Source organism: Schistosoma mansoni (genome assembly GCF_000237925.1).
Source record: "Schistosoma mansoni, WGS project CABG00000000 data, chromosome 1 unplaced supercontig 0010, strain Puerto Rico, whole genome shotgun sequence".
Classification (NCBI taxonomy): domain Eukaryota; kingdom Metazoa; phylum Platyhelminthes; class Trematoda; order Strigeidida; family Schistosomatidae; genus Schistosoma; species Schistosoma mansoni.
The window spans coordinates 3,065,918-3,090,556 of record NW_017385987.1 but is presented as its reverse complement, the minus strand read 5'-3'; the positions used below and the strand labels follow the sequence as shown (position 1 = coordinate 3,090,556).

General features: G+C 33.3%; 1 protein-coding gene across 1 annotated transcript in view; it reads right to left on the bottom strand.

Moving 5' to 3' along the window:
- Window positions 1-4,763: 4,763 nt before the first annotated feature.
- The window catches only part of Smp_010280 (unnamed protein product), a gene marked incomplete at both ends in the record, with an annotated part of 28,248 nt that continues 8,372 nt past the window's right edge, over window positions 4,764-24,639 (bottom strand). Inside the window, 6 exons of the mRNA XM_018792023.1 lie at window positions 4,764-4,824; window positions 6,775-6,890; window positions 8,298-8,376; window positions 17,707-17,789; window positions 18,848-18,983; window positions 20,532-20,664. Of these exons, the coding sequence (XP_018644925.1) occupies window positions 4,764-4,824; window positions 6,775-6,890; window positions 8,298-8,376; window positions 17,707-17,789; window positions 18,848-18,983; window positions 20,532-20,664 (608 nt within the window). The remainder of the gene's footprint in view (window positions 4,825-6,774; window positions 6,891-8,297; window positions 8,377-17,706; window positions 17,790-18,847; window positions 18,984-20,531; window positions 20,665-24,639) is intronic.

The window sequence follows — 24,639 nt, the reverse complement described above, 5'->3', positions numbered from 1 at the left end:
AAAGGACCAGTTATAATGTGGTGTGGGTTACTGATATCCACATATGTAGTATTTGGTGATGGTCGGGCATTGAATGTATTTCAGTAGAAGATCGGTAAGGAGAGAACGAGAACGGCACGCCATTGGTACGAAAATGCATGAACAATTATAATCGGAGACTATGGACGGATATTAGCAGAAGGAACAGTCAAATTGAGACAATTGATTGTTATTTTGCAAATTAACTGTTCACTATATGGTTCTCATATTTTAATGAGATATTCTGTAATGTTGTTTTGAAATACATTCGATTGTCCTCACTCGTCTTCTTGTTCACTACAATAAGTCCTTTATCATTCTGGTAAAATAATTTTAACACTCTCGCTAGGACCAATTATAATAGTTTGATATTCACAAGAAAAATATGCTCTTCAGTCGTTTTTTCCCCCGGGTTATACTTGGTTCCTGGATTATTATTTTGACACGTTCATCTTTATTATTTAAAAATGATAACTCAAGTCTATCTATCCCTATTTCAGCTCTAAAAAAATGTTTTTTTTCATGCAACTTTCATTTTTACATTATTTTTCTTTAAATCATATGCGTGATAACCGATACTACAAAAAAATTGTAGTTTAATGGTGTACAATTTCAAATTAAAACTCCATTCATGTCCAAAAAGTAAAAATAACACATTTAGTATAGTACTATTAAATAAACAAAGTTACACAATGTAAATAAACATGCATTACAAACAACATCATTGTAATTCACTAAATAAATAGTTTCAAAATTATATTTACAATGATACGTGATAGATAATAACATATTATTGATTAATTAGTTCACATGTCTAAATTATACAACAGATCAGAATCTCTTAGTGAGTGTTTATAAACGAAATCCAACTGGTCGTAAAATTGGTTATCTATAAAATCTAAATTAATATTAACATTTTGATAATGTGTTGTTTAGATACAGGACAACCAGTATGTTGTTGAGTGTTCACTGAAAATACAATTTATACTTTTTAGTATGCTTACTTTGTAACCAGAAATACATTCGATTCAGTTATGAATCATTCAATCTGTTCTACTCTTTAACTTAAACAATATTTTTGAAATATTTCTGAAGGAATTTTAAACTCTTTTGTAATCTGAACATTGTAACAGAGTAACTTTCCACTAATATAGTTAACATTGTTAATTGTTTTAATCATTGAGATATTCCCATCATATTAAAAGCATAGTTATATGAATGAAGAATATTCTTTACAATTATTTATCAACTGATTCTAGAGTTATAAATCTAAATGAATGTTCCAAAAGAGACAATTAAATTTAAGTCACTTATAATACTTGAAATTAAAGTTAAAGATTGTCGGCGGAATAAAGTAATTTGTCATTGTTTGTTGGAAGTTCTAGTGCGAAATGTATACATAAATCGGTTGACAGGTCAACTGAAATAATGATATCATTGATAATATATATATATATATATATATATATATATATATATATATATATATATATATATATATATAGACTGATTAATGTTGAAATGACGAACGCGTAATGTTAATTTGCATTAGTTCATAGGCCTATTGAAATTGTGGGACTAATAATTAGAATAAATACAGATAATGTAGGGTGAGGAAAGTAATGATGTAATCACAAAAGTTTATCAAAAAAACTGTATAATATTATAATTAGTTTTGAGTTAAATAATTTCTATGAAGATTGGACAAAAAGAACGAACCGTATATCATTAGGTGTACCATATAGTATAGTAAGGTTATACTTGACTAAAGGTATTTTTAGAAAATTGTTTAGTAGGGATTAAAATATCGGGTTACCAAAGATGAAGCTAAATGTGAAATTTTAAGTGTGGAACGTAAATAATTTATTCTGGTTTTATATATTCACAAACTTAGGTACTTGTGACCAGTTGCTAGTATTACCGTCATACCACCTACATAAACATGTTACTTTCATTTTAGTTAAATGTCAGACAGAAATCAATTTTTTAAAGGCTCTGATTGTGAAGATTTATGTAAGTATAAAGTTACTAGATAGGGCCCGCCATATATAATTTACATACGCTAACTGATATATTTCAAAACCAACTAGTGTCGCATAGCCATTCAATACTGGAATTTTATTAATTCATTAACACTTAACTATTCAATATTCATTTGTCCGAGAAGATTCAGTATTTTTCTTTCAATTTCTTGTTGATTTTCTCTCAAAGTGAAGCATAATGACTAAAATCAACACATTTTTCGTGACTTTGAATTTGGATCTATTTTATTATTTACAGATCAAATAATGGACTATTATTTATTTCATATAATGAAGCTAGGGTCCATCTCATCTGACCCCGAAAATGTCACGACAGTTGAAAATGTAAGCATTTATATCGCATGAATAAGAACACGGAATATAAACAAACAATTATTTTAAACTAAACCTTCAGACGTTACTCTAATATAATAAATATACTTTTATTATATCCACATGAGAAAATTTGTATTTCTGACGTTTCGTGACTTAATGTAAGGCAATTCCTCAGAGTAAATAAATAACCCAATTAAATTAACATAAGTTGAAATAGTACTATTTAACTTGATGTCGTTTATTTGTTTACTCTGGAAAGGTGGTTTACATTAAGTCACGAAACGCTAAATTACAATTTCTCTGCTATTTGGGTTAAAACAAGAATATATTTTCTACTAACTCCCTACTCAATGTTCAATTTATTTGAAACTATCAAGTGTATGCAACCTTGGTATTGATACCTAGTAACCCTAATATATTGTAATATTTATATGCATATACGTAAAACATCACATCAGTCAAGGCAGTTTGATAATTGTGTTGCGTATTATGCAATTGATAAGAAGGAAATGACAATACAGTAACAAATGTAATATAGAATCGATAAAGGTCATAAGGACACCGTGATAAATTATATGTTTTAACATTCACATTAGGTTAAAGCTTATAAACATAAACTGATTCTCTACACAGACATCCTTTAAATGACTTTCAATAAAATTTACACCTCGTTTTGACCTACTTCAATTATTGAAATATGTTTTGGTATTTTGTGCGTGTTTTTATAATGCTTGAAAAAGTCCACTACTATACTTGTTATCTTAATATTGACTCTCATTTATCATCAAATGTGTAATTTGCACCACAGTTATGATTTACTAACGGAATGGTTGTGCTTTGCACTTACGCATACATAGCTTTAGTTGTATTTTTGAATTAAGCTCGAGGAAGACGTTTGAGGTAGAGTTGAAAAACAATGGCATTCGCTTAAATACACTATGAAACATTTTACCGTTTTAGAAGTCAAACTGGATTTCATGACAGCTACACACTCCAGTTCATCTAGTTTAAGTTTCAAAATGTTTGGGGTAGCCAACTTATATTTTGATGTAACCAAGAGCTACCAGAATCGCCGTTGATTTGGTAGTCTGGAAGTAATCGCGCAAATACAATATCAAATTATCCCAATATGCTAATAATAATATGATTAGTTAGCGCTCGAAAGGAAAAACAATATGTAAATAATAGTACTGAGTCACTAATCCAAATATAAATATACAGCACAACTTTAGTAAAAAACTATTCTTAACAGTTCATTGGGTTGACTTCTGCAAAGTTCTCTCGCCTGAATGATTTTTCTGATCAACCAACATGGAGGCTGACAGCTGAATAACACTTGGTCAAGCATATTCTCTTATATTATTCCTAATGTCATTTGAACATCTTCAAAGTATCAGACACTAGTCGTTGAACGACACCTTTTTGATATAAATGAGTTAATTAAAGTCACTTATTATAGCTTATTTACAGTATTCAGATAAAATGGTTCTGCTCAAAACTAAAAACAGATAATCAATTAATTATGTGCTAATCAGTGGTACTAAAACAATATTTACTTAGGTAGGACTATATTCATTTTAACAACTTTTCATATATTTCCTATATTATAATAAACCCCTACCGGGTTGGGATCCACGTGACTATCGTAACCAATGGTTGGAGACTCTAGGTGACATGGCTCAGAATCGATCACAATGGCGTAGGTGTATACACTCTTTATCTTCCCTTAAACCTTGAGATTAAAATTGCTTCATAACTTTCTTCCTTCCTATACTATATCCTTATATACAACCTATCTTTTATATATTACCACCACTAAACTAACTACTTCTATGAATTCGGTGTTCATCTTGTTGTGCTAACGAGGTATGACAACTTGGACCGATGCATAAATGTGCCTGGTTCTACGTTGTAGCTGACTGACTGACTGAAATTTAAAACACAATGTTGTATATTAACATAAATCTAATTTGCATATAATATATTTGAGAATGTTAATTTTAATGGAAAAGAAAATAAGTGAACAAAAGAAATGATAATGTACGGCACAATTTCCCTGAATGATAATAAAAATAACAAATAAAGAACTATAATGACATAAAAAATAAATAGAAAATCTGACAGACAGAAAAAATAATGATACAATGTATAATGTTGAGTCCATGGTAAAAAAGAATTTTATAAAATAAGCCAATATTAATATAAGTTTAGTAAAAAATAGAACACAACAGAAACAATTTGTAAAATGATGTATAATTTAATAGAATTAAAACGATATGATTTGTTTGTCACAAAACCAGATCAGCTGATAGTATATAAACATAGAGATTGAAAATAGAATATATATATATAATCAGATGTTTAGCTATCTTTTCTATATCATCAAACTCAAATTATTAAATCTTCCAATGCATTTAAACTTCCTGATAGTGTAGATTGAACAAATGATCTAATATTAGGGAATAAGATCAAAGAGAAAATTTTCTAAAGGATCATTTAATAAAGAAGAGAAATATTCTAGTAGAAAAATGTTTGTTTTAAAATACATAAATAGATGTTATTCGAAAGATAACTGAAATCATTAATATCATATTGTAATAAGTCTTGTGTCAAACATTTTTTTTAATATAACCATTACTCCGGGTAGAAACAATGCAGAAAATTAAAAAGCATTTCAAAAATGTACGATCATTTTTAACTGAGTTAGCTCAACTTCACAAATCCAGTAGCGATTGTTTAGACTGTCTAGACTATTGTGTCCACCTCTAACATTACTTATTCAGTGATTCACTCACACACTAGCAATACTGTAAAGTCATTTATGTTCAAAACTTCACACATAACCTACGCTTGACGATGAGGTGTGAATTACAGAATGTTTATAAAGTGTATCCTTTATAACAGTTGATGAAATTAGCTACACACTTTTCAATGAGATCAAATAAAGTAGGAGTTGGGACAGAGCAATTATGAAATATTATATTCCAAGGAATAGAATCTCTTAGTTTGGGACTTCAACTGATGTTTTTCAAAAGCAAATAGTCGCTAGTACACTTCCTAAGCAAATGATTTAAATAAAAAGTCTTCCCAGTTGGGACTCGGGGAACGTTTGAAATGTAATCTTGAGTTCATTTAAACTTACTGATTGTGAGTTCTAATGTTGTGATGTGATTTTCGAAATTTTTGAAACAAACCTAACAGATCTCAGTATAAGCTGGTAAGAACACTATTCAGTTAGAAAGTAGTTGTTAGATAGTGGAAAGCTGTATACCATGATTTACACAAACCGTAGTTATTTTGAAAGGTTATTGGGAATTTCCCAAAGTCTAAATGTAATTAACGACTGAAGTTCAAACGAAATGTGTACAGTTTACCTTTTAGGAAAAACATTTTCGCTTTTTCAATCGTACAATTGATATATGAGGCATAAACTACGGAGAATTACATCTCCGTCAATGAACTAGCTAGATTACTATGAAACAATATATACGATTTCCGAGTTGAAAATGCGTGAGTATTATACTAAACGGACAATAACTGCGTTTTACGTTTGAAATCGAATGTGATAAGATTACATTCAAGTTATTAAATCAAGCGCCCAAAAATGTGGCTTCCCTAATTCAAAGTACTTAAACCCTTCACTGTAACTAATGATAATTCATCTGAAACATGTTGTCGGTAGATGAACTAGATATCTCACTAGTTCATTCAATAATTACAACCGCCTACAGCTAACTTTACTTGACAGTGCTAAGAAAAATACATCATTTTAAATCCGAAATTTTACTTCTGTTTACAGCTTGCAGCAATATATTTACGTTGACATTAACATGTATTTTTTGGAAGTTGGCAGGGATCGTCAGTGTTTTCAGTTTTATGTGTTTTATAAATTCTTTTAGCTGTCAAATATTCCTTGCAAAATTCAGTACTGTCATTATTCCTTGACTAAAATATTATGTGTGTGCATAAGTTATTAGTTTATTGCGTTGCTTATTCTCATGTTAACAATGAACTCATATGCAACTTCATTTTGAGAATCAAACTCTTCAGTTATCAGCAAAAGAAATTAATTCTGTTAAGATACGTGTTAAATGAACTGATCAAATGGTGTTATTTCATATATCAAACATGCTTTACTCAATGTCTTAATTCAAGTTGTTCCAGGTCAAATATATTAAAAAACGCTAGCACAGTGGTGAATGCTACTTATGTTGACAGACATTATGTATGTATGTGTGTGTGTATGTGTGTATGTATGTATGTATGTATGTATGCATGTATGTATGCATGTATGTATGTATGTATGTATGTTTTCCACATTTTAAGAAAGAATTGTTATTTTGTACTAAATAAAAAATTAGTTGTTCCTACCTGAGTTTTAATTCACTAAAGTACTTACGTAATAATATCCGGAAGATCTGGTGCTGTGTGAATAAAATTATGTCGGTAACCGAGTTTACCTTCGTACGGCTTGAAGAATACTGAAGTACCATTAGTTGAAAGAATTTCAGCAAGCTGTAATTATTTGTTATTATTCATAAAAATGATAGTTCAACACAGAAAGATGCAGATCAATATCAATAAAGAATTGTTGTGATAAAGATAATTAACAAAACTTTCAAGACATTTAGCCTTGGAAACTCAGGTGAATATGGCAACAGAGACGTCGCTTTCGTTTAGTGACTTGACTTTTATTCCACAGATTCTTGAAACAATGTTTACCTGATGTCACCAGTAGTAGTTATTTTAAATGTCTGAAAATGCCTTGGTAAAGTCGAAGGTGTAAAGAGTTCTCTTGCACTCATGAAATGTAGTCAAATGACGAAGTGTTAATCGTCTGTTCACGGAAAACACTACCTCTGGCTTTACAAAAGACAGATGTTTATGCAAATATGAAAGGATAGAAATGAATTTTTAGTGTTCACGATGGATTTGTGTATATGAAAGGTTTATCTGGTGGGGAGTAGAATAATCTTGCTACCAAAATGTTAATGCATTATGTGCTGACACCAGGAATGATCAAAAAAGACCTGAAGATAGTCAATTAATGACATGAAACCATGGAAAGAAAGTTATATAGGACTAGCATCTATTGGCCTGTTACAACTTTCCAATTTTAATCCAAGAGATCGTCAATCTCAATGGTATGAGATGTTATCAGACATAGCTCAGAACTGAAGCTGAGGTTATTCCTTCCGTAGTTTTCTATTAGATTCTTTGCACATATAAAAGTAAACCTTACTGATAGAAAAAGCTCGTCTTGATTGTAGTATTGATTTAATTAGATGATTTATTTATTACTGTATTTATTTACTTATTGATCAGACGATTTTTCTCACTTTTTTTTTCTATTTACAATATTAAATTTCAACTTTGTCTAACATATTTTTTTCATACAATATAGTGTGAAATGTTTATATTATAAATGGCATAATATCAATACTGTTAACTACATTATTTTTTTACTGAATCATAATTAAAGCATTACAATCAGATCTTAGGTGGAATTTAACCTATTTCTTATACATACTGTTTTTGAGAGATTTCTTCAATTCGTGAATTATAATGACAGATAAAAGCTTAGATATAACAAACGAGATTCATACTCTACAATTATAAGAAAAACTGATGAAAACTTTTCATGATGACAAAAGAACCAATAACTTGGAGTCATGAAACCTTCGATCATAATTCAACTCTTCCTTAATTTATATCTTTCATCAAACCTCAAAATGAGAACTAACAAATTTCGTTAATGAATGATTTCAACAAAAAAATACATACATTGAGTGTCTAGCAACACTCGAGTAAACACAATCAAAACCCAGTGTAATTATTCAACATAATTTTTTTTTCCAAAAATCAACAAATAAATATGAATTCGCTAGGTAATTTATCAAATGTAATTGTTATAATAATTACTTTTTTTCCTAAAGTGAATGGTACAACAGCATCATCTTCAGCGTGTAATATGATTATTGGAATGGGACAATTTATTAGGCTAGAAAATATAAAACATAAAACTTTCAGTCATATATGTTATGATAAATATATGTCAGAAATGAAAGCTATCAAGTTTTATTTAATAGTTAATATGAAGTTTCGTATAGTTTTGCTTGCAGCCGCGTATGATGGTCATCCAATAACCATACACACTTCCATCTATGACCATTTTCTTTACAACAATATGCTTAAACCATAGTGATACTTTTGACTCCCCGATCACTGATTGATCACATCTAAACTAATTTATTGTTTTACTGCAGTGTTCGAAGAGGGGAGTTGGAAAACCCTAACTCCAAACCAATGGTGCACATGGACTCCAGGATCCTGAGAGAACAAATGGCGTATGAACCAACTATTAATCACCAGCTACCTTGGGACTGCGTCTCCTGACGTAGCTTCAGTACCTTGTGGATCAGACCTTTAGGTCGAAAGCTTCGGGTGTGGCCCCCTAAGAAAACCACCTACTTCGGTATGGGCACCCAGGCAGTATCACAGCCGGCACACAAATCAAGTGATATTTGTACGGCGCATATGTATTCGGTGCCCCTTTGTACCAATATTTATGAGTTCAAATAAATAAATAAAGCGGTCTCACAAAAATCAACGACAATGGTTTGGTGATTTTCTACAAACCATGATTTAATGTTTTAATTATAGAATGAAAGAGAATTCACGTGCGAATTCTTTCAATTAATGATTTACTGAAGACATATCTCGAAATAATAAGTACGTACAGTGAAAAATTCGATTCTATACTAACAAATTACAACTTTACCAAATCTGAAATTGAATGTGACTCAACAACGCAGTACAGATTAGAGTACTCAGTTTCGAGTTTAAACGTTTATAGTATAAGGTTTAACGGCAGTATACGATTGTTCAAACTGAAATTTGGACCTGCAATTTAATTAGTTGCAAGTCGAGTGTTGTAATTACTAAGTATTCTAATAATTTTGTAATAGTGAGTAAATTATATTTACCTAGTTGAACCGAATCTGACGCAAAAAATAAATGCTTATTTTGTAAATAAAAGTAAATAAACAAAATATTTCACAACTTTTGCAGAATTTCGAAAGTATACATATACCAAACACCAGTAAACAATATAAAGGAATATGAAACCATTTACGTAAAATCATATTGTGCCGATGTATTGATTGTCATTCGGAAAACTAAACCTATTATTACACATAAGCCTCAAGATCTCATAAATAATTACATCACAACCCACCAGATTTATAAATCCATATGCGTGCGTTAAAACATATACGTTGGGAGCAGTAACTGGACGATGTAATCAGGGGTGATTGAACTTGTACCTATATGACTTCACAACCAGTTATCACTAAATGCTCCGACAAATACGCGAATAAAATAATACTAGTCGATAGCAAAATACATTATTGAAACAGGTTATGAGGTCGTACTTTAACACAACTCTCAAGAATTTGTACGAAAGTTATCAAGGACGGAAACCTTAATCTTTAAGAAACTCAAGCCTCATTAGTATATGCAAAAATAATTTATTCTAATTATGAATCCATCTAGATTAATGCAGTAACTCTTTATTTTTCGCATGTTGCATTATTCTTTCTACTACTTCTTCCCAAATTATCACTGTATATTTGACCACACACAACTATGACACAAGGGTGAATACACGATGACGTAATGTGAAGGGATTAGTGTTATTACTTGCTGGTTCGAACTCAATCATGCTTTTGTTTGATCTTACTTTCTCGTGATTCAAGCCTTTCTTGATTAACGAAATAAAAGAAAGAGTATAGGTTAGAAAACAATACAATACAAATGAATGTGTTTGTGTACTTTTCCAAATCATAAATCACGTCACTATAATGTCTTTGTTTACTATCATAAATTGAGATAAACTTATGAATTGTTAAATCGACTTAACGTAAATTAAACTTTTCTATTGTTTTTTTATTTGAGTAAATTATCGTTATTTAACTTTAGTTCATTGATATTACGCTTATTTAGACCTGGAATTAAGTAATCACGCTATGAACAATGCTACCAAGGTAAAATACAATCTATGAAATATATGAGCAGTATCAAAATATGCATTGTATTCTACTGAGAAAAAAAAATTATATGACCTCGAAAATTACCGATTTGAACAAATTTAATTTCTTTTTCTTTTATAATTTTAGCGACATGATATGAAAACAAATTTAATTTATAATGAGAATTCTAATCGATCAATTTCTCATTCTACTTAGAAGCCAATAATAAACAAACGAATAGTAATAATAAAAAGGAAAGAAGATTATTTTACTAAATAATATATCACACAGTTCATTTTTAAAGCATTGATATACATAGTGAACAGAAGTAACCAGTAATAATTGTAAACGAAAATTAGTTTTAAAACCATAAGTCAAGATCACTTGTTTTTAAAATATTAGTCTTGATCAATCGTATGTTTGAAAGACAATTCAAGATTCTATATAGCATATACATATTTATTTATTTATCAGTAGTAAGAATAATAACTCCGCCTGTAGCTCTTCTAGAGTTACTGCCGGCCCCAAGCCCGGGTAAAGGAGGAGGGTTGGGCATGGGGTTAGCGACCCCATCCCGTAGAAAAGCTAACTCGCTAAAAAAACGCTAACCAGAAAAAATAATTCAAACCATTTAAACTCTGCCCTGGGAGTTGAAGGAAGAATTATGACGTCTCATGATGAAAGCCGAAATTCTTCGGAAGTCACGAGACCGATGCACCTTCTAACAACCAGAGCAACACTTTTTATAGGTACATGGAACGTCCGGACAATGTGGGAGACAGGAAAGACCAGCCAAATAGCAATGGAAATGAGGAGATACAACTTGGCAGTACTCGGAATCAGCGAAACCCATTGGACACAAACTGGACAACAAAGGCTAGGTACAGGAGAGATGCTGCTGTACTCCGGTCACGAAGGGGAAAATGCTCCACACACTCAGGGAGTTGCTCTAATGCTGTCGAAAGAAGCACGAAATGCACTTGTAGGATGGGAATCTCATGAACCCAGGATAATCAAAGCATCATTCAGAACAAAGAAGCAAGGGATCACAATGAACGTTATCCAATGTTATGTACCCACCAATGATAGCAACGACGATGATAAAGATCAGTTCTATGAAAGGCTGCAATCAATTATAGCAAAGTGCTCACGAAAGGACCTGACCATCCTGATGGGAGATCTAAATGCTAAAGTTGGAGTGGACAACACAGGATATGAAGATATAATTGGACGACATGGACTAGGAGAGAGAAATGAAAATGGGGAGAGACTTGCAAATCTATGTGCATTCAACAAACTGGTTATAGGTGGCAAAATATTCCCACACAAGCGCATACACAAAGCTACATGGATCTCACAGGACCACACCACAGAGAACCAGATTGACCACATCTGTATCAACAAAAAATTCCGAAGATCAATGGAAGATGTGAGAATCCGGAGAGAAGCTGACATAGCTTCAAATCACCACCTGGTTGTGGCCAAGATGAGACTGAAGCTAAAGAAACACTGGACAACTGAACAAACAGCACTACAAAGGTTCAATACAACCTTCCTTCGAGATATTGACAAGCTCCACGAATTCAAGATAACTCTCAACAACAGGTTCCAAGCTCTACAGGATCTACTGAATGAACAAGAAACTACTTTGGAGGACAACTGGAGAGGGATAAAAGAAGCACTAACTTCAACGTGTCAGGAGGTTCTTGGTCTTAAGAAGCATCATCACAAGGAATGGATCTCTATGGGAACCCTGGACAAAATTCAAGAAAGGAAGAACAAGAAACTAGCAATTAACAACAGCCGAACACGAGCAGAGAAAGTCAAAGCATAAGCAGACTACGCAGAAGCAAACAGGGAAGTGAAGAAAAGCATTAAAGCCGACAAGCAGAAATACATGGGAGAACTAGCAACGACGGCGGAAAAAGCTGCAAGAGAAGGGAATATGAGACAACTATATGATACAACGAAGAAATTGGCAGGAAGATATAGCAAACCAGAGAGACCAGTCAAGGACAAAGAAGGAAAGACAATCACTGAGATTCAAGAACAGAGGAAAAGATGGGCAGAATACTTCGAGGAACTGCTGAATAGACCAGCCCCATTGAATCCACCGAACATCGAAGCAGCCCACACTGACCTTCCAATAGGTGTCACTCCACCAGCGATCGAAGAAGTCAAAGATGGCCATCAGACAAATCAAAAGTGGGAAGGCGGCAGGACCTGACAATATACCAGCAGAAGCACTGAAGTCAGACATTGAATTAACTGCAAATATGCTTCACCTTCTATTCAAGAAGATTTGGGGAGAGGAGCAAGTGCCAATGGACTAGAAAGAAGGATATCTCATCAAGATACCAAAGAAAGGAGATCTGAGCCAATGTGAGAACTACAGAGGCATGAGTTTGTTATCAGTACCAGGGAAAGTTTTCAACAGAGTGCTGCTGAATCGGATGAAAGACGCAGTAGACGCCGAACTTAGGGATCATCAGGCTGGATTCCGTAAGGATCGGTCGTGCACAGACCAGATTGCGACACTACGGATCATCGTTGAACAATCAGTTGAGTGGAACTCATCACTATACGTCAACTTCATTGACTATGAGAAGGCGTTTGACAGCGTGGACAGGAGAACATTATGGAAACTTCTTCGACACTATGGAGTTCCTGAAAAGATTGTCAACATTATCCAAAACTCATACGATGGACTACAGTGCAAAGTCATGCATGGAGGACAGCTGACAGATGCATTTCCAGTAAGGACCGGAGTCAGACAAGGCTGTCTACTCTCCCCATTCCTCTTCCTTCTAGTGATTGATTGGATTATGAAGAATTCGACATCTGAAAGGAAATACGGGATACAATGGACATCTCAGAATCAATTAGATGATTTGGACTTCGCAGATGACCTAGCCCTCCTCTCTCATACACACGAACAAATGCAGATGAAGACAGCAAATGTAGCAGCAGCCTCCGCATCGATAGGCCTCCACATTCACAAAGGAAAAAGCAAGATTCTCAAATGCAACACGGAGAACACCAACCCAATCACACTTGATGGCGAAACTCTGGAAGAGGTGGAAACATTCAAGTACCTGGGAAGCATCGTTGATAAACAAGGAGGATCGGATGCAGATGTAAAGGCGAGGATTGGCAAAGCAAGGGCAGCATTTCTACAATTGAAGAACATATGGAACTCAAAACAACTCTCAACCAATTTCAAGGTCAGAATCTTTAATACGAACGTCAAGACAGTCAGTCGTACTGTATGGAGCTGAAACGTGGAGAACTACTACGGCCATCATCAGGAAGGTACAAGTATTTATAAACAGTTGTCTACGCAAAATACTCAACATCCATTAGCCGGATACTATCAGCAACAGCGTTTTATGGGAGAGGACAAACCAGCTTCCAGCTGAAGAGGAAATTAGGAAAAGACGTTGGAAGTGGATAGGACATACATTAAGCAAATCACCAATGTGCATCACGACTCAATCCCTAACTTGGAATCCGGAGGGGAAGCGGAAAAGAGGAAGACCAAGGAATACATTACGTCGGGAAATAGAAGCAGATATGAAAAGGATGAATAGCAATTGGAAAGAACTAGAAAGGAAGGCTCAGGACAGAGTTGGATGGAGAATGCTGGTGAGCGGCCTATGCTCCTCGACGAGGGGTAACAGGCGTAAGTAAGTAAGAATAATAAATAAAGTGAATAGTTGTAAGCAAAGATAGATTGTGGCTAGCCGTAGAATCCAGAACGCGCGTTTCGTCCTATTTGGGACTCGTCAGCTGAACGTACCTGCATCTCAGAGTTGATGTTCACTCTGGGACTCGAACCCAGTACCTTTCACTTCAAACTCCATTGCGTTAAACTTCACCCCATTGCACAAGCAAGTGGCTATCAGGAATCAGTGGCCGAGTGGATAACGCGATGGCGTTTGAAATGAAAGGTACTGGGTTCGAGTCTCCGAGTGTGCCTCACCTCTGAGATGCAGGTCCGTTCAGCTGTCGAGTCCCAAATAGGTCGTATCGCGCATCCTGGATTCCACTGTTTGCCACTATCCATCTTTGCTTACAATGCTTGTGAATTAAGGTTATATCGAGGCAATACGCACAGTATGCACAAATGCCAATAAGAGACTGACCAGTTGCAGTCCTAAACATCAATGGGAAGATTCAAACAAACAATACTAAATAAATTTAAAGTGACTAGTCGTTGTTAGAATATAGGTCCACTCTATTATTTCCATACATACATAGATCCCTCAAAACACTGAATTCCCTTGTGCTCTAACGGAAGATTAGAGAAACAATGAAATGAAGTCATGGTATAATCAATAAAATAGATCAATTATTTGTGTAATCTATTTTAAATACATATTGTCAAATATTATAGATAGTTTTAACATGATATTTACTTATCAAATGAGTTTATAGAATCAAGAGTAATGCAAGAACATGGAAAAAACTAACTGATTATGCTAAGCTTGAAATACTATGTCACTTAATTTCCTTCCATGATGATGTAAGTTTCGTGAGCGTATAATCTCAAGCCTTAAAATGTTTACTATTCTATAATTATCGATTTAAATAAGTAACATTTTATGAATGAAACATTCAATATATATGAAAAGGCATTAATGTTATTAAAAGAAGCATTGAAAGACGTGGTTTCAAGTAGCAATGTATCAGTTATTGTAAAGTTGGATACACGCCTTTCCTTAAATGAATTACAACAAATACTAAGCTAAATTGTGTCAAACTATGATACTGTAAACTTAGTAAGTGTATGTAGACAAAAAACAGCTCATTAAAGTAATGTAAGTCTATTGTCAATAATTATATATATATATATATATATATATATATATATATATATATATATATATATATATAACTTGTAAAAACTTCCAAAATGAAAGTAGGTCATATTTAACTTTAACTAGTACACCAATTAGCTATTTTCTGGTAAGATAGTATAAGGATGATACAAAAACAAGTACAATACAATCATTCGTTTGTACCAACAATATATAGGATCTTCTAAACATACGATATAAAGTGTCAGCAATTATTATTCCTCACGAAGCTGCAACCTAATTACGCATGTTAACGCTGATGGAGGAGTATGGAACGCCAACATTCTTCATCTAACTCTGTCCTGTGCAATCCTTTACAGTTTTTTCCAGTTGCTATTCATTCTTTTCGTGTCAGCTTCCAATTCCTGAAGGTGTGTTATTTGGTCTTCCTCCTTTCCGTTTCCCTTTAGGATTCCAAGTAAGTACTTGCCTCCTGATGCAGTTTGGTGATTTCCTTAATGCATGTCTGGTCCACTTCCAACGTCTTTTCCTAATTCCCTCTTCAGGTGGAACCTGGTTTGTTCTCTCCCATAGTAGGCTGTTGCTGATGGTATCCGGTCAGCGGATATTGAGTATCTTGTGTAGACAATTGTTTATAGATACTTGTACGTTCTTGATGATGGTTGTGGTAGTTCTCCAAGTTTCAGCCCCATATAGTAGAACTGTCTTGACGTTCGTATTCAAGATTCTCACTTTGATATTGATTGACAGTTGTTTTAGGTTTTATTTTCTTCAACTGTAGGAATGTGGCTCTTGCTTTGCCAATCCTCACCTTTACGTTTGCATTAGATCCTCCTTTTTCATCTCCGTGTTGTGTTTGAGGATCTTGCCTTTTCCCTAGTATATGTTGAGTCCCACTGATGCTCAGGCTTCTGCTACACTAGTTGTCTTAATTTGCATTTGTTCGTGTGTATGGGATAGAAGAGCTAGGTCACCTGTGAAGTCCAAATCGTCTAGTTGCGTCCAAGCTGTCTGTGCACGACCGATCCTTACGGAATCCGGCCTGTTGATCTCGAAGCTGGACGTCTACTGAATCATTCATCTGGTTCAGCAACACTATGTTGAAAACCTTTCCTGATACCAATAGTAGTATGATACCTCTACAGTTCTCACATTTCCTCAGATCTCCTTTCTTTGATATCTCGATGAGGTATTCTTCTTTCCAGTCTGTCAGCACTTGTTCTTCCTCCCAAATATTCCTGAAGAGAACATGGAGCATGTTTGTAGTTACTTCTATTTCTGACTTCAGTACCTTAGCTGGTATATTGTCAGGTCCTGCTGATTTCCCATTCCTCATTTTTCTGAAAACTGGTCATCCTGATTTCTTCGATCGTATGTAGAGTGACATCTATAGGAAGGTCTGTGTGTGCTGCTTGAATATCTGGTGGATTCAATGAAGCTGGTCTATCTAAGAGTTCCTCAAAGTGTTCTACCCATCCGTTCCTCTGTTCTTGGGTTTCAGTGATTGGATAGCCATCTTTGTCCTAAACTGGTCTCTCTAGTTTACTATGTTTCCCTGTCAGTTTCTTTGTCGTGTCATATAGTTGTTTCATACTTTCGTCTATTGCAGCTTTTTCGCTATCTTTGCTGGGTCTTCCACATATTACTGCTTGTCGGCTCTAATGATCCTCTTCACTTGCCTGTTTGCTTCTGTGTATTCAGTTTGTGCCTTGGCTGTTGTTGATCGCCGTGTTCTCCTTCTTCCTTTCTTGAATCTTGATCAGGGCTTCCACAGAGACCCATTCTTTATGGTAATACTTCTTGCGGGTCAGAACCTCCTGACATGTTGAATTCAGAGCTATTTTGATCCCTTTTCAGTCGTCCACCATAGTAGTTCCCTCTTCTTTCAGTAGATCCTGTAAGGCTTGGAACTTGTTGTTTACAGTTATCTTGAATTCGTTGAGTTTGTTAGTATCTCGAAGGAATGCCATAATTGAACCTTTGTCATCCTGTTTCTCTAGTTGTCCAGCGCTTCTTTAGTTTCATTTTGATCTTGAAGCTGCACCTACGTGTATTATTTTATGCTGCATGAGTAAAAAAGCTCACTCAGAAAATTCATTATATTCAAATCAGCAATAATAGAACAATAATCATTTCAAGGCTTGATATTATTTGTTCACAAAACTTGCATCATCATGGAATTTAATTAAGCAACAAAGTATTCCAAGTATTCCAGCGTGACAATCCATTAGTTCCACTTGTTTCAGTTATCTAATTGACTTTTATGTTCTTTAACATATAACTATCTTTAAATAGTTGATATGTGCTTAGACAGTTTGAAGTATATTGCTCTAATACATCATATTGGTTATGATAAACTATATGTTACCAAGACAAAATACCTTGAATCAAGTTGTCAAATATTTGAATAATAAAAAAACAAAATGATGTCAAAATGAAATGTTTCATCATTTTATTTTGGATTATTTTTAAATGACTTACTTTGATTGGGTATTAAATGATAATTTCACTTTGTTCATAGCAGATACTAATCGTCCTTGTAAAATTGGCATTAATCGATAAGGCTATAAATAATAAAATAAATTATAATTGTAAAGCAAAAAATAGTTAATAATTAGTCGATGTAATTTTGAAATTATTATCTTTGCTTAATTTGATAATTATATATTTTCATAGTTGAAATCCTGAGTCAATTGAAGCTAGACCACCATCGAAAACCTGGAAGCACTGGACGGCCGTTTCGTCCTATTATGGGACTCCTCAGCAGTGCGCATCCACGGTCCCGCACCCGCGAGATTCGAACCCAGGACCTATCAGCTTCGCGCCGGAGCACTTAACCGATAGACCACTGAGCCGGCATCCAACGGTGTGAATGTCTAACTTCAACTGATCCACGAAGTTATATATTTCATTATTGTAATTTATTTATATTATAACTTTGTAATTAGACTCCCAATTTAACTAATCACAATTAAACAAGTACCATCCAATAAGATGAAAATATAAGTCAGTCAGTAAAGTGTAGATATGACAAATACAATCTACAGATGAAAGCAGAACTGAAGAACAATTCCTCACGGAATTAGTACTTTAACAAAATATTTTCACATATATACGATTGTATAGCTTGATAATGAATTCGTTGAAAAGAGATCCCTTCGCTGAACTTCGTGTTTTTAACTAATTATTAATTTTCTCATTGAAAAAAAGCTAGGAACAAATATGAAAGAATTTTAGCGAAATGTTCACCAGAATGGTTTGATTTGGTAATGAATTCCACGTTGATAGTTCTTTTTATTCTTCATCACGAGTATTTCATGTGAGTATCAATTGTTATAAGTGAGCAAATTCTAATAATTATTAAAATATACCTCTATTAACTACTATTGATAACAATGTGACGAGAAGAAAAAGATATAAATATCATGAAGCATGTCTCACAGTCTTTTTTTCTTTAGACCAACTGAATTATACAGATTTCGTCTCATGTGCTTATTGTATATTCAAAGATAAATGTAAAAGTATATGAAAAGACCATAGTATTTATTTAGTTACACAGAAATAATATACACAATGCTTAGTTAATAATATGAAGGTAATTTCAATTGAAATGTATATTTACCTTCATAAATATTCTGTGATGTATCACATCAGTTAAGCATGTAAATGGGGCATCAAGAATAATACCTTTTGGAAGACGAATATTTGCTAAAGAATCATGCTCTTTATTGAAATGATCCATAAGACATCCGACAACCCTATCAATAGAAAACATGCACAAAACAAATCTATCATCGAATTGTGCAATTATTAGACTGTAAACGTAATGTTAGATTCATTTGCCTTTTATACAGTTGGCACTATTGTTTTAGATTCAAACTGAAATGGAACTTAATCGAATCGATAAGAATTGCAATTTGAGATAAAGTAGCAAGGTAAATATACATAATGCTCTGTATACTATAAAAATTATTTTTATTTTATTACATCTATAGGTTTAAAGGTTAAATTTTCCCAGACTGTCAAGTTGTTAACCATCCTCTACATTTAATATTACTATCTATATCAAGCTGATCATGCCTGTAAACTAAAATGAATTCGGTAATCATTATTTTCACAATAGATATTATCATAATTATTATCTTCATTACAGCACTAAATAAACGAGCAAAGTGTTATATGAATACCATCATTAGTTAATTTTACTCTTCTTCTTCGTCATTAATCATCAAAGGTTGTTTAAAGCATAAAGTTCAGACGGCCAAGTCAAGGGACATTTGTTTTTTAGAGAATCGCCTTCAACCGTCTGACCTCGAGGTCTAATCGACAAGACGAAGGAGAAATAATAAGGGATGGTATCCAGTGTTTAAAATGTGTTTGTGTGTTATTCGTTCTGAAATCCAGGAACCCAATCAAATTATTGGTTTTAAATGCATATTTCCCAACTTTCTTAGATGAAAACTTATATCCGAGCGAATAATAGATGAATGGTAACTTCAGGAATTATTTATGAACTATCATATATAAATATATATATACTCTTATTGTACAATTATCAAATATAACTAGATTATAGTTATTTATCTTTCTTTCATCATAAGCTTTTGTTTGACCCATTAACTACTATTATACGATTTACTATTCTTGATTTATTCCCAATCTATTATTTACAATCTCCTATATCACAAGCGCTTTTGGCTTGATTTTTTATAATTGTTATTTTTCATTTTACTGTGTAGTGCGGTCTGATCTGCTTGTATATAAACTACTTATGTTTGACACTATAATATTCATACAGTGGACAGTGATTACTGTGCCCTGAACTCAATGGACAGAGAAAGAAGAGAAGCTATTGTATCGAAGACCAATCAGGATTTAGAGTTGACTCAACGCTACTAGTGCTGGTTGGTATGTCACTGGTTAGCTAAAGGACAAAGTCGTAGAAATCGATATTAAGGTTGGTTGTCTTATTACGTAATGTTGGACGGGCCCGTAAGTCATAACCAAAACTAAATATCCACCAAACTATCTAAAGCATCAAATATCCTTTTTACCCTTGAAGTACCGGAAAAAGCCACCACAATATAAGGGTAGTAAGAAAAAGATCCTTGGAAAAGGTTACAAAGGCAGGGCAGAATAAAGGTATTTCGAGAGGAATAGTGGACTCTATCCGTCCTCAACTGCGCCAGGCCACTTGTGAGGAGATATGCACAATCATTTTTTTACTGCATGGCAAAAAAAATTTATACGAGATTAAAATCTTTCATTACAAGCAGCTGATGGTGAACACGAAAAATGCTTCTTACCCAGTACCAAGTGAATGACCCCAAAAGAAAATCGGCGCTGAAGGAAACCGTTTACAAACAAATTGAACAACTGTTAAACTATCCAGTAGACAGTCATTTTCTCCAGTTAATGACCCAGTTGAGTCGCCATAACCTTAAATCAACACAATTCAATAATTGAAATTATTTAAAATATTCTGTAATCATACCACATATATCGGTATGCCAATTATCAATATTTAAAGGTAACAGAAAACACTGCATAATTAGCCGTAATTGTGAATAAGTCCCCATTGCATAAATATTATGATAGATATATGGTGTAGAAAAATAGGTTGTAAGAGTAAATTCCACTCACCTTTATTAAATTACCGGATCTACCTAACTTTACGTTTCCTTCAACATGCTGAGTCACATGAACCCATTAGTTTTAAGAATCTTTTCTGGACAATAAATCGCTTTTCTTCCATATTCACTAGAAGCTATTATGTGAGTGAAGAACAGCAATCGTACAAAAATAGCATATTTCAAATGTGGATATATTTCTAAATCACTTCCATTGGTAATTTTTAAAGTAATTCGGTCGTTATGTTAATCGATCATGAAGATAAGTTATATTAATCCAACAGTCATAGTCCTCGATACACTGAGATGTAAAACTACCAAACCCCGCAAACAACCTTGCATGACCAATACTATAATATCCTTAATATGTAATTTCGATGTAGTATCTTTAAAACAACTATTAGTCCACAAAAAATGTGGGACATTAATATCAACGTGGGGAGCAGTGATTCATTGGTTGAAGAACTTGGCTTCTTATGAACCCACCTATTTCGGTAGAATCAACAGACCTTAACTAAAGAGTATGACACGAAAACTGGGCTAGATTATTGAGCTTAATAAGATTGATAGATTTAGATCCTAATGGTGTAGCATAACTGACTTACACGACAGTAAATGATTGACAGGCTACATAGGAAATCTGATACAGAAGATTATCATAAACGAAACATCAACTATAAGACATGCAACTCTCAACTTTTAAGCATAATCCACCTTAGATAGAAATTTCTTAATGGCTTTCAAGAAAACGATTAATCCCCATGTGTATTTCAAACAATAAATAATTTTATACTTATTTGAGTAGATACCTCTGAACAAATGCTAGGAAAGCTAACCCCACTGGGATTACAACTCGTTGAAAGAGTGAAATAAATAAAATTTAGGCTATGTATGATAAATTTATGATCCTTCGGTTGAAACTGTTGCTAGTATAATCGTAAGGCAACCTAATATAATAGGACACACAACATTCAAAAGAAATGGGTCGTTTTTCCTGGCTGTCTGCTTGTTACACCGAAAAATATCAATGAAATAGTTTACAATATCATGAATGGAACGAGTATTTGTGAATGTCAGCTAATTTTCTTCGACAAAAATTTCAAAGCAGCTCAGTGTTTAATCGAGCTAAATTACACTTATATAGATAAGTATTCCATCTTATAAGTTACAGAAAAACGTTATGAAATCCAAGTTGAATTCATGACCTAAATGGTGATTATTCATCACTAACTACCATTTAATAGATAATGAGAAATATCTTTAACAAAAATTTTACGATATGTACATAACTTAACACTACAGTTTCAAAAGCCAACTTCCTAAACAAATGTATTTATCGTTAATATTTAACGGCAAAACAACCGGTTAAAATTTCATCTTTTTTACAAAACGAATTTATGGTTAACACCATGTTAACTGCACTATAACAGTAACTACAAAAACGGAATGGGAAATATAGTAAAGATACTATATATATAGAAAGAGGTTTAACTCGGTAATTTCTGAGATAATTTTACCCACAGATTTAAAGCAATAGGTTAAGAATAAGATAACATTGTGCATTACACAAAGAAAAGTGACCTTAAGCATACGTATTAAGAAACGAGAAATGTGAGACTTTGGTAGCTATTATTTAATGAATCAGTCTTCATATTTTAATTAACACTCTATTAAAAACAGTAGCTTTATAGTATTTTTATATAGTTCCATTTGTCAACCTTAGGTTGATTCATCAATTTCTGTTGTTTTTTTATGAATGAATTCATAAGTCAATTGAAGCTAGACCACCAAGGAAAACCTGGAAGCACTGGATGGCCGTTTCGTCCTACTGTGAGACTCCTCAGCAGTGCGCATCCACGATTCCACCTCACGTGATTCGAACTTAGGACTGTCATAACACACTGTCAATACAGCACTTATTATGTAATAATATCTTGTTTATGAAAATTAACATTTCTAAAGTTAGTATGCGTAAAAGTGATCATATATTGTACATTCATTTAATAAAACTAAAACATATTTCTTACTGAATTGTGCGTTCAGCTTGCATAGCCTACGTTTTGTTTGTGAGATGTTTAGTATTTATTATATTTCGAATATTATTACAGTAAATCCTAACTTTATGTTACAAGTAACAACTGTTTAAAGTGTAAATTTATTCATATATTTATAAATCAGTTTAACCAAACAGTTCAAATATTATAACTAACTGGGTGAATTTTGACATATAACTTATGATTTTTGACTTAGAAATCACCAAACTTATTTTAGTTATCACAAATAATATAATCCAAGTAGATATAACACTGTAAAACAAGATAATGCCTAATCATAATAAAACGAAATTACTGAAATTCGAATGATGTGTACTGTGTGGGAAATAAATTTGCAGGGTATGAAACTGTATTTCGGTGTACTCTTGTCACCCTTATCCTCAAACAAATCAAAAACGTAGTTCTAATCGTCTGATGAAAAACCTACTTTCTGATTAATACAATACCGTCAGCTTCAATGGAGTAACATTTCATAAATCTTGTTACTGTATTAATGTTATTTCACATGACGATATCAAACAGTTAGACGGATAATATGTCTCAAGAGATGTTTGTTGGCGTTGGATTCCAACAGAGGAAGATTTTCGAGACAATGAACGGTATATGGGAATCAAACTTTCTGTCAATTTATTATCTGGGACAGTCATTGTAAACAGAATGGTCTGTATATTAAATGCAGCATGAAAGAACATAGACAGATGTTAACAATATCTTCATTTACATGGCGTTTCTCTAAACATCCTATATGTAATAAATTAGGGAAGCTATTGGTTGGTCCATCGTTCAATCGTCTGACCGAAGATCAAATGAAGAGCATTCGCCCTTTACTGATGTCTGTAGCTCCAGTCTTTGTTATAATAGACTCTGTTTACGAAGCGTATGGAAAGCAAATCATAGTACAGGATATTTGCAGTGTGTTTTGCCATGTGTCTAAACAACCAAAACTTCCAGGATTGTTTAGTTGTTCTCAAAATTTCAAATTAATAATTAATATTGAAACCTTTGTGGCACATATCGCCCAGATGACAGGCAAAGCACAGATGTAGCGTGACGAAACACGATTGTCAACAGTAGCACTATAAGGGATTGTTAAAAAGTAGCTTAATCTTTAGTCTGAAATATTTTTATTAGGGAATATTCACATCATCATTAATTCTGAATGAAACATTTATTTGCATATAAATATGGATGTACGTTAGTATTGAAAATACCACTTGCTGAATAAATTAATGATATACCTTTCATGATTTTCGTTAACGAATGGAAATCCATAACAAGTGGCTGATAATATGATTTTGAAATAGAGGTTAAGATTAACTTTCCTTTCATAAACTCCTGATCTAAATTATCACTTATAAAACAATCGCATTTACATTGAAACCCCAATTCGGTCAAGTATTATGTTGTAAACAAAACTTATCGTTATGCTGGAATTCCTGATATAAAACTTACAAACTTTGGTCTAATAGTAAATTTTGATTGCGCTAACACCTTGCTGGAAAACTTGATAGGATAAAACTAATAAAATTTGCCGGTTTCGACATCAGAATAAAACACTTACTTACTTACGCCTGTTACTCCCAATGGAACAGGCCACCAACTAGCAATCTCTAACCCACTCTGTCCTGGGCCTTCATTTCTAGTTCTATTCAATTTTTTTCCATTCGTTTCATGTTGTTTCCGTTTCTCGGCGTAATGTGTTCTTTGGTCTTCCTCTTCTCCTTTGGCCT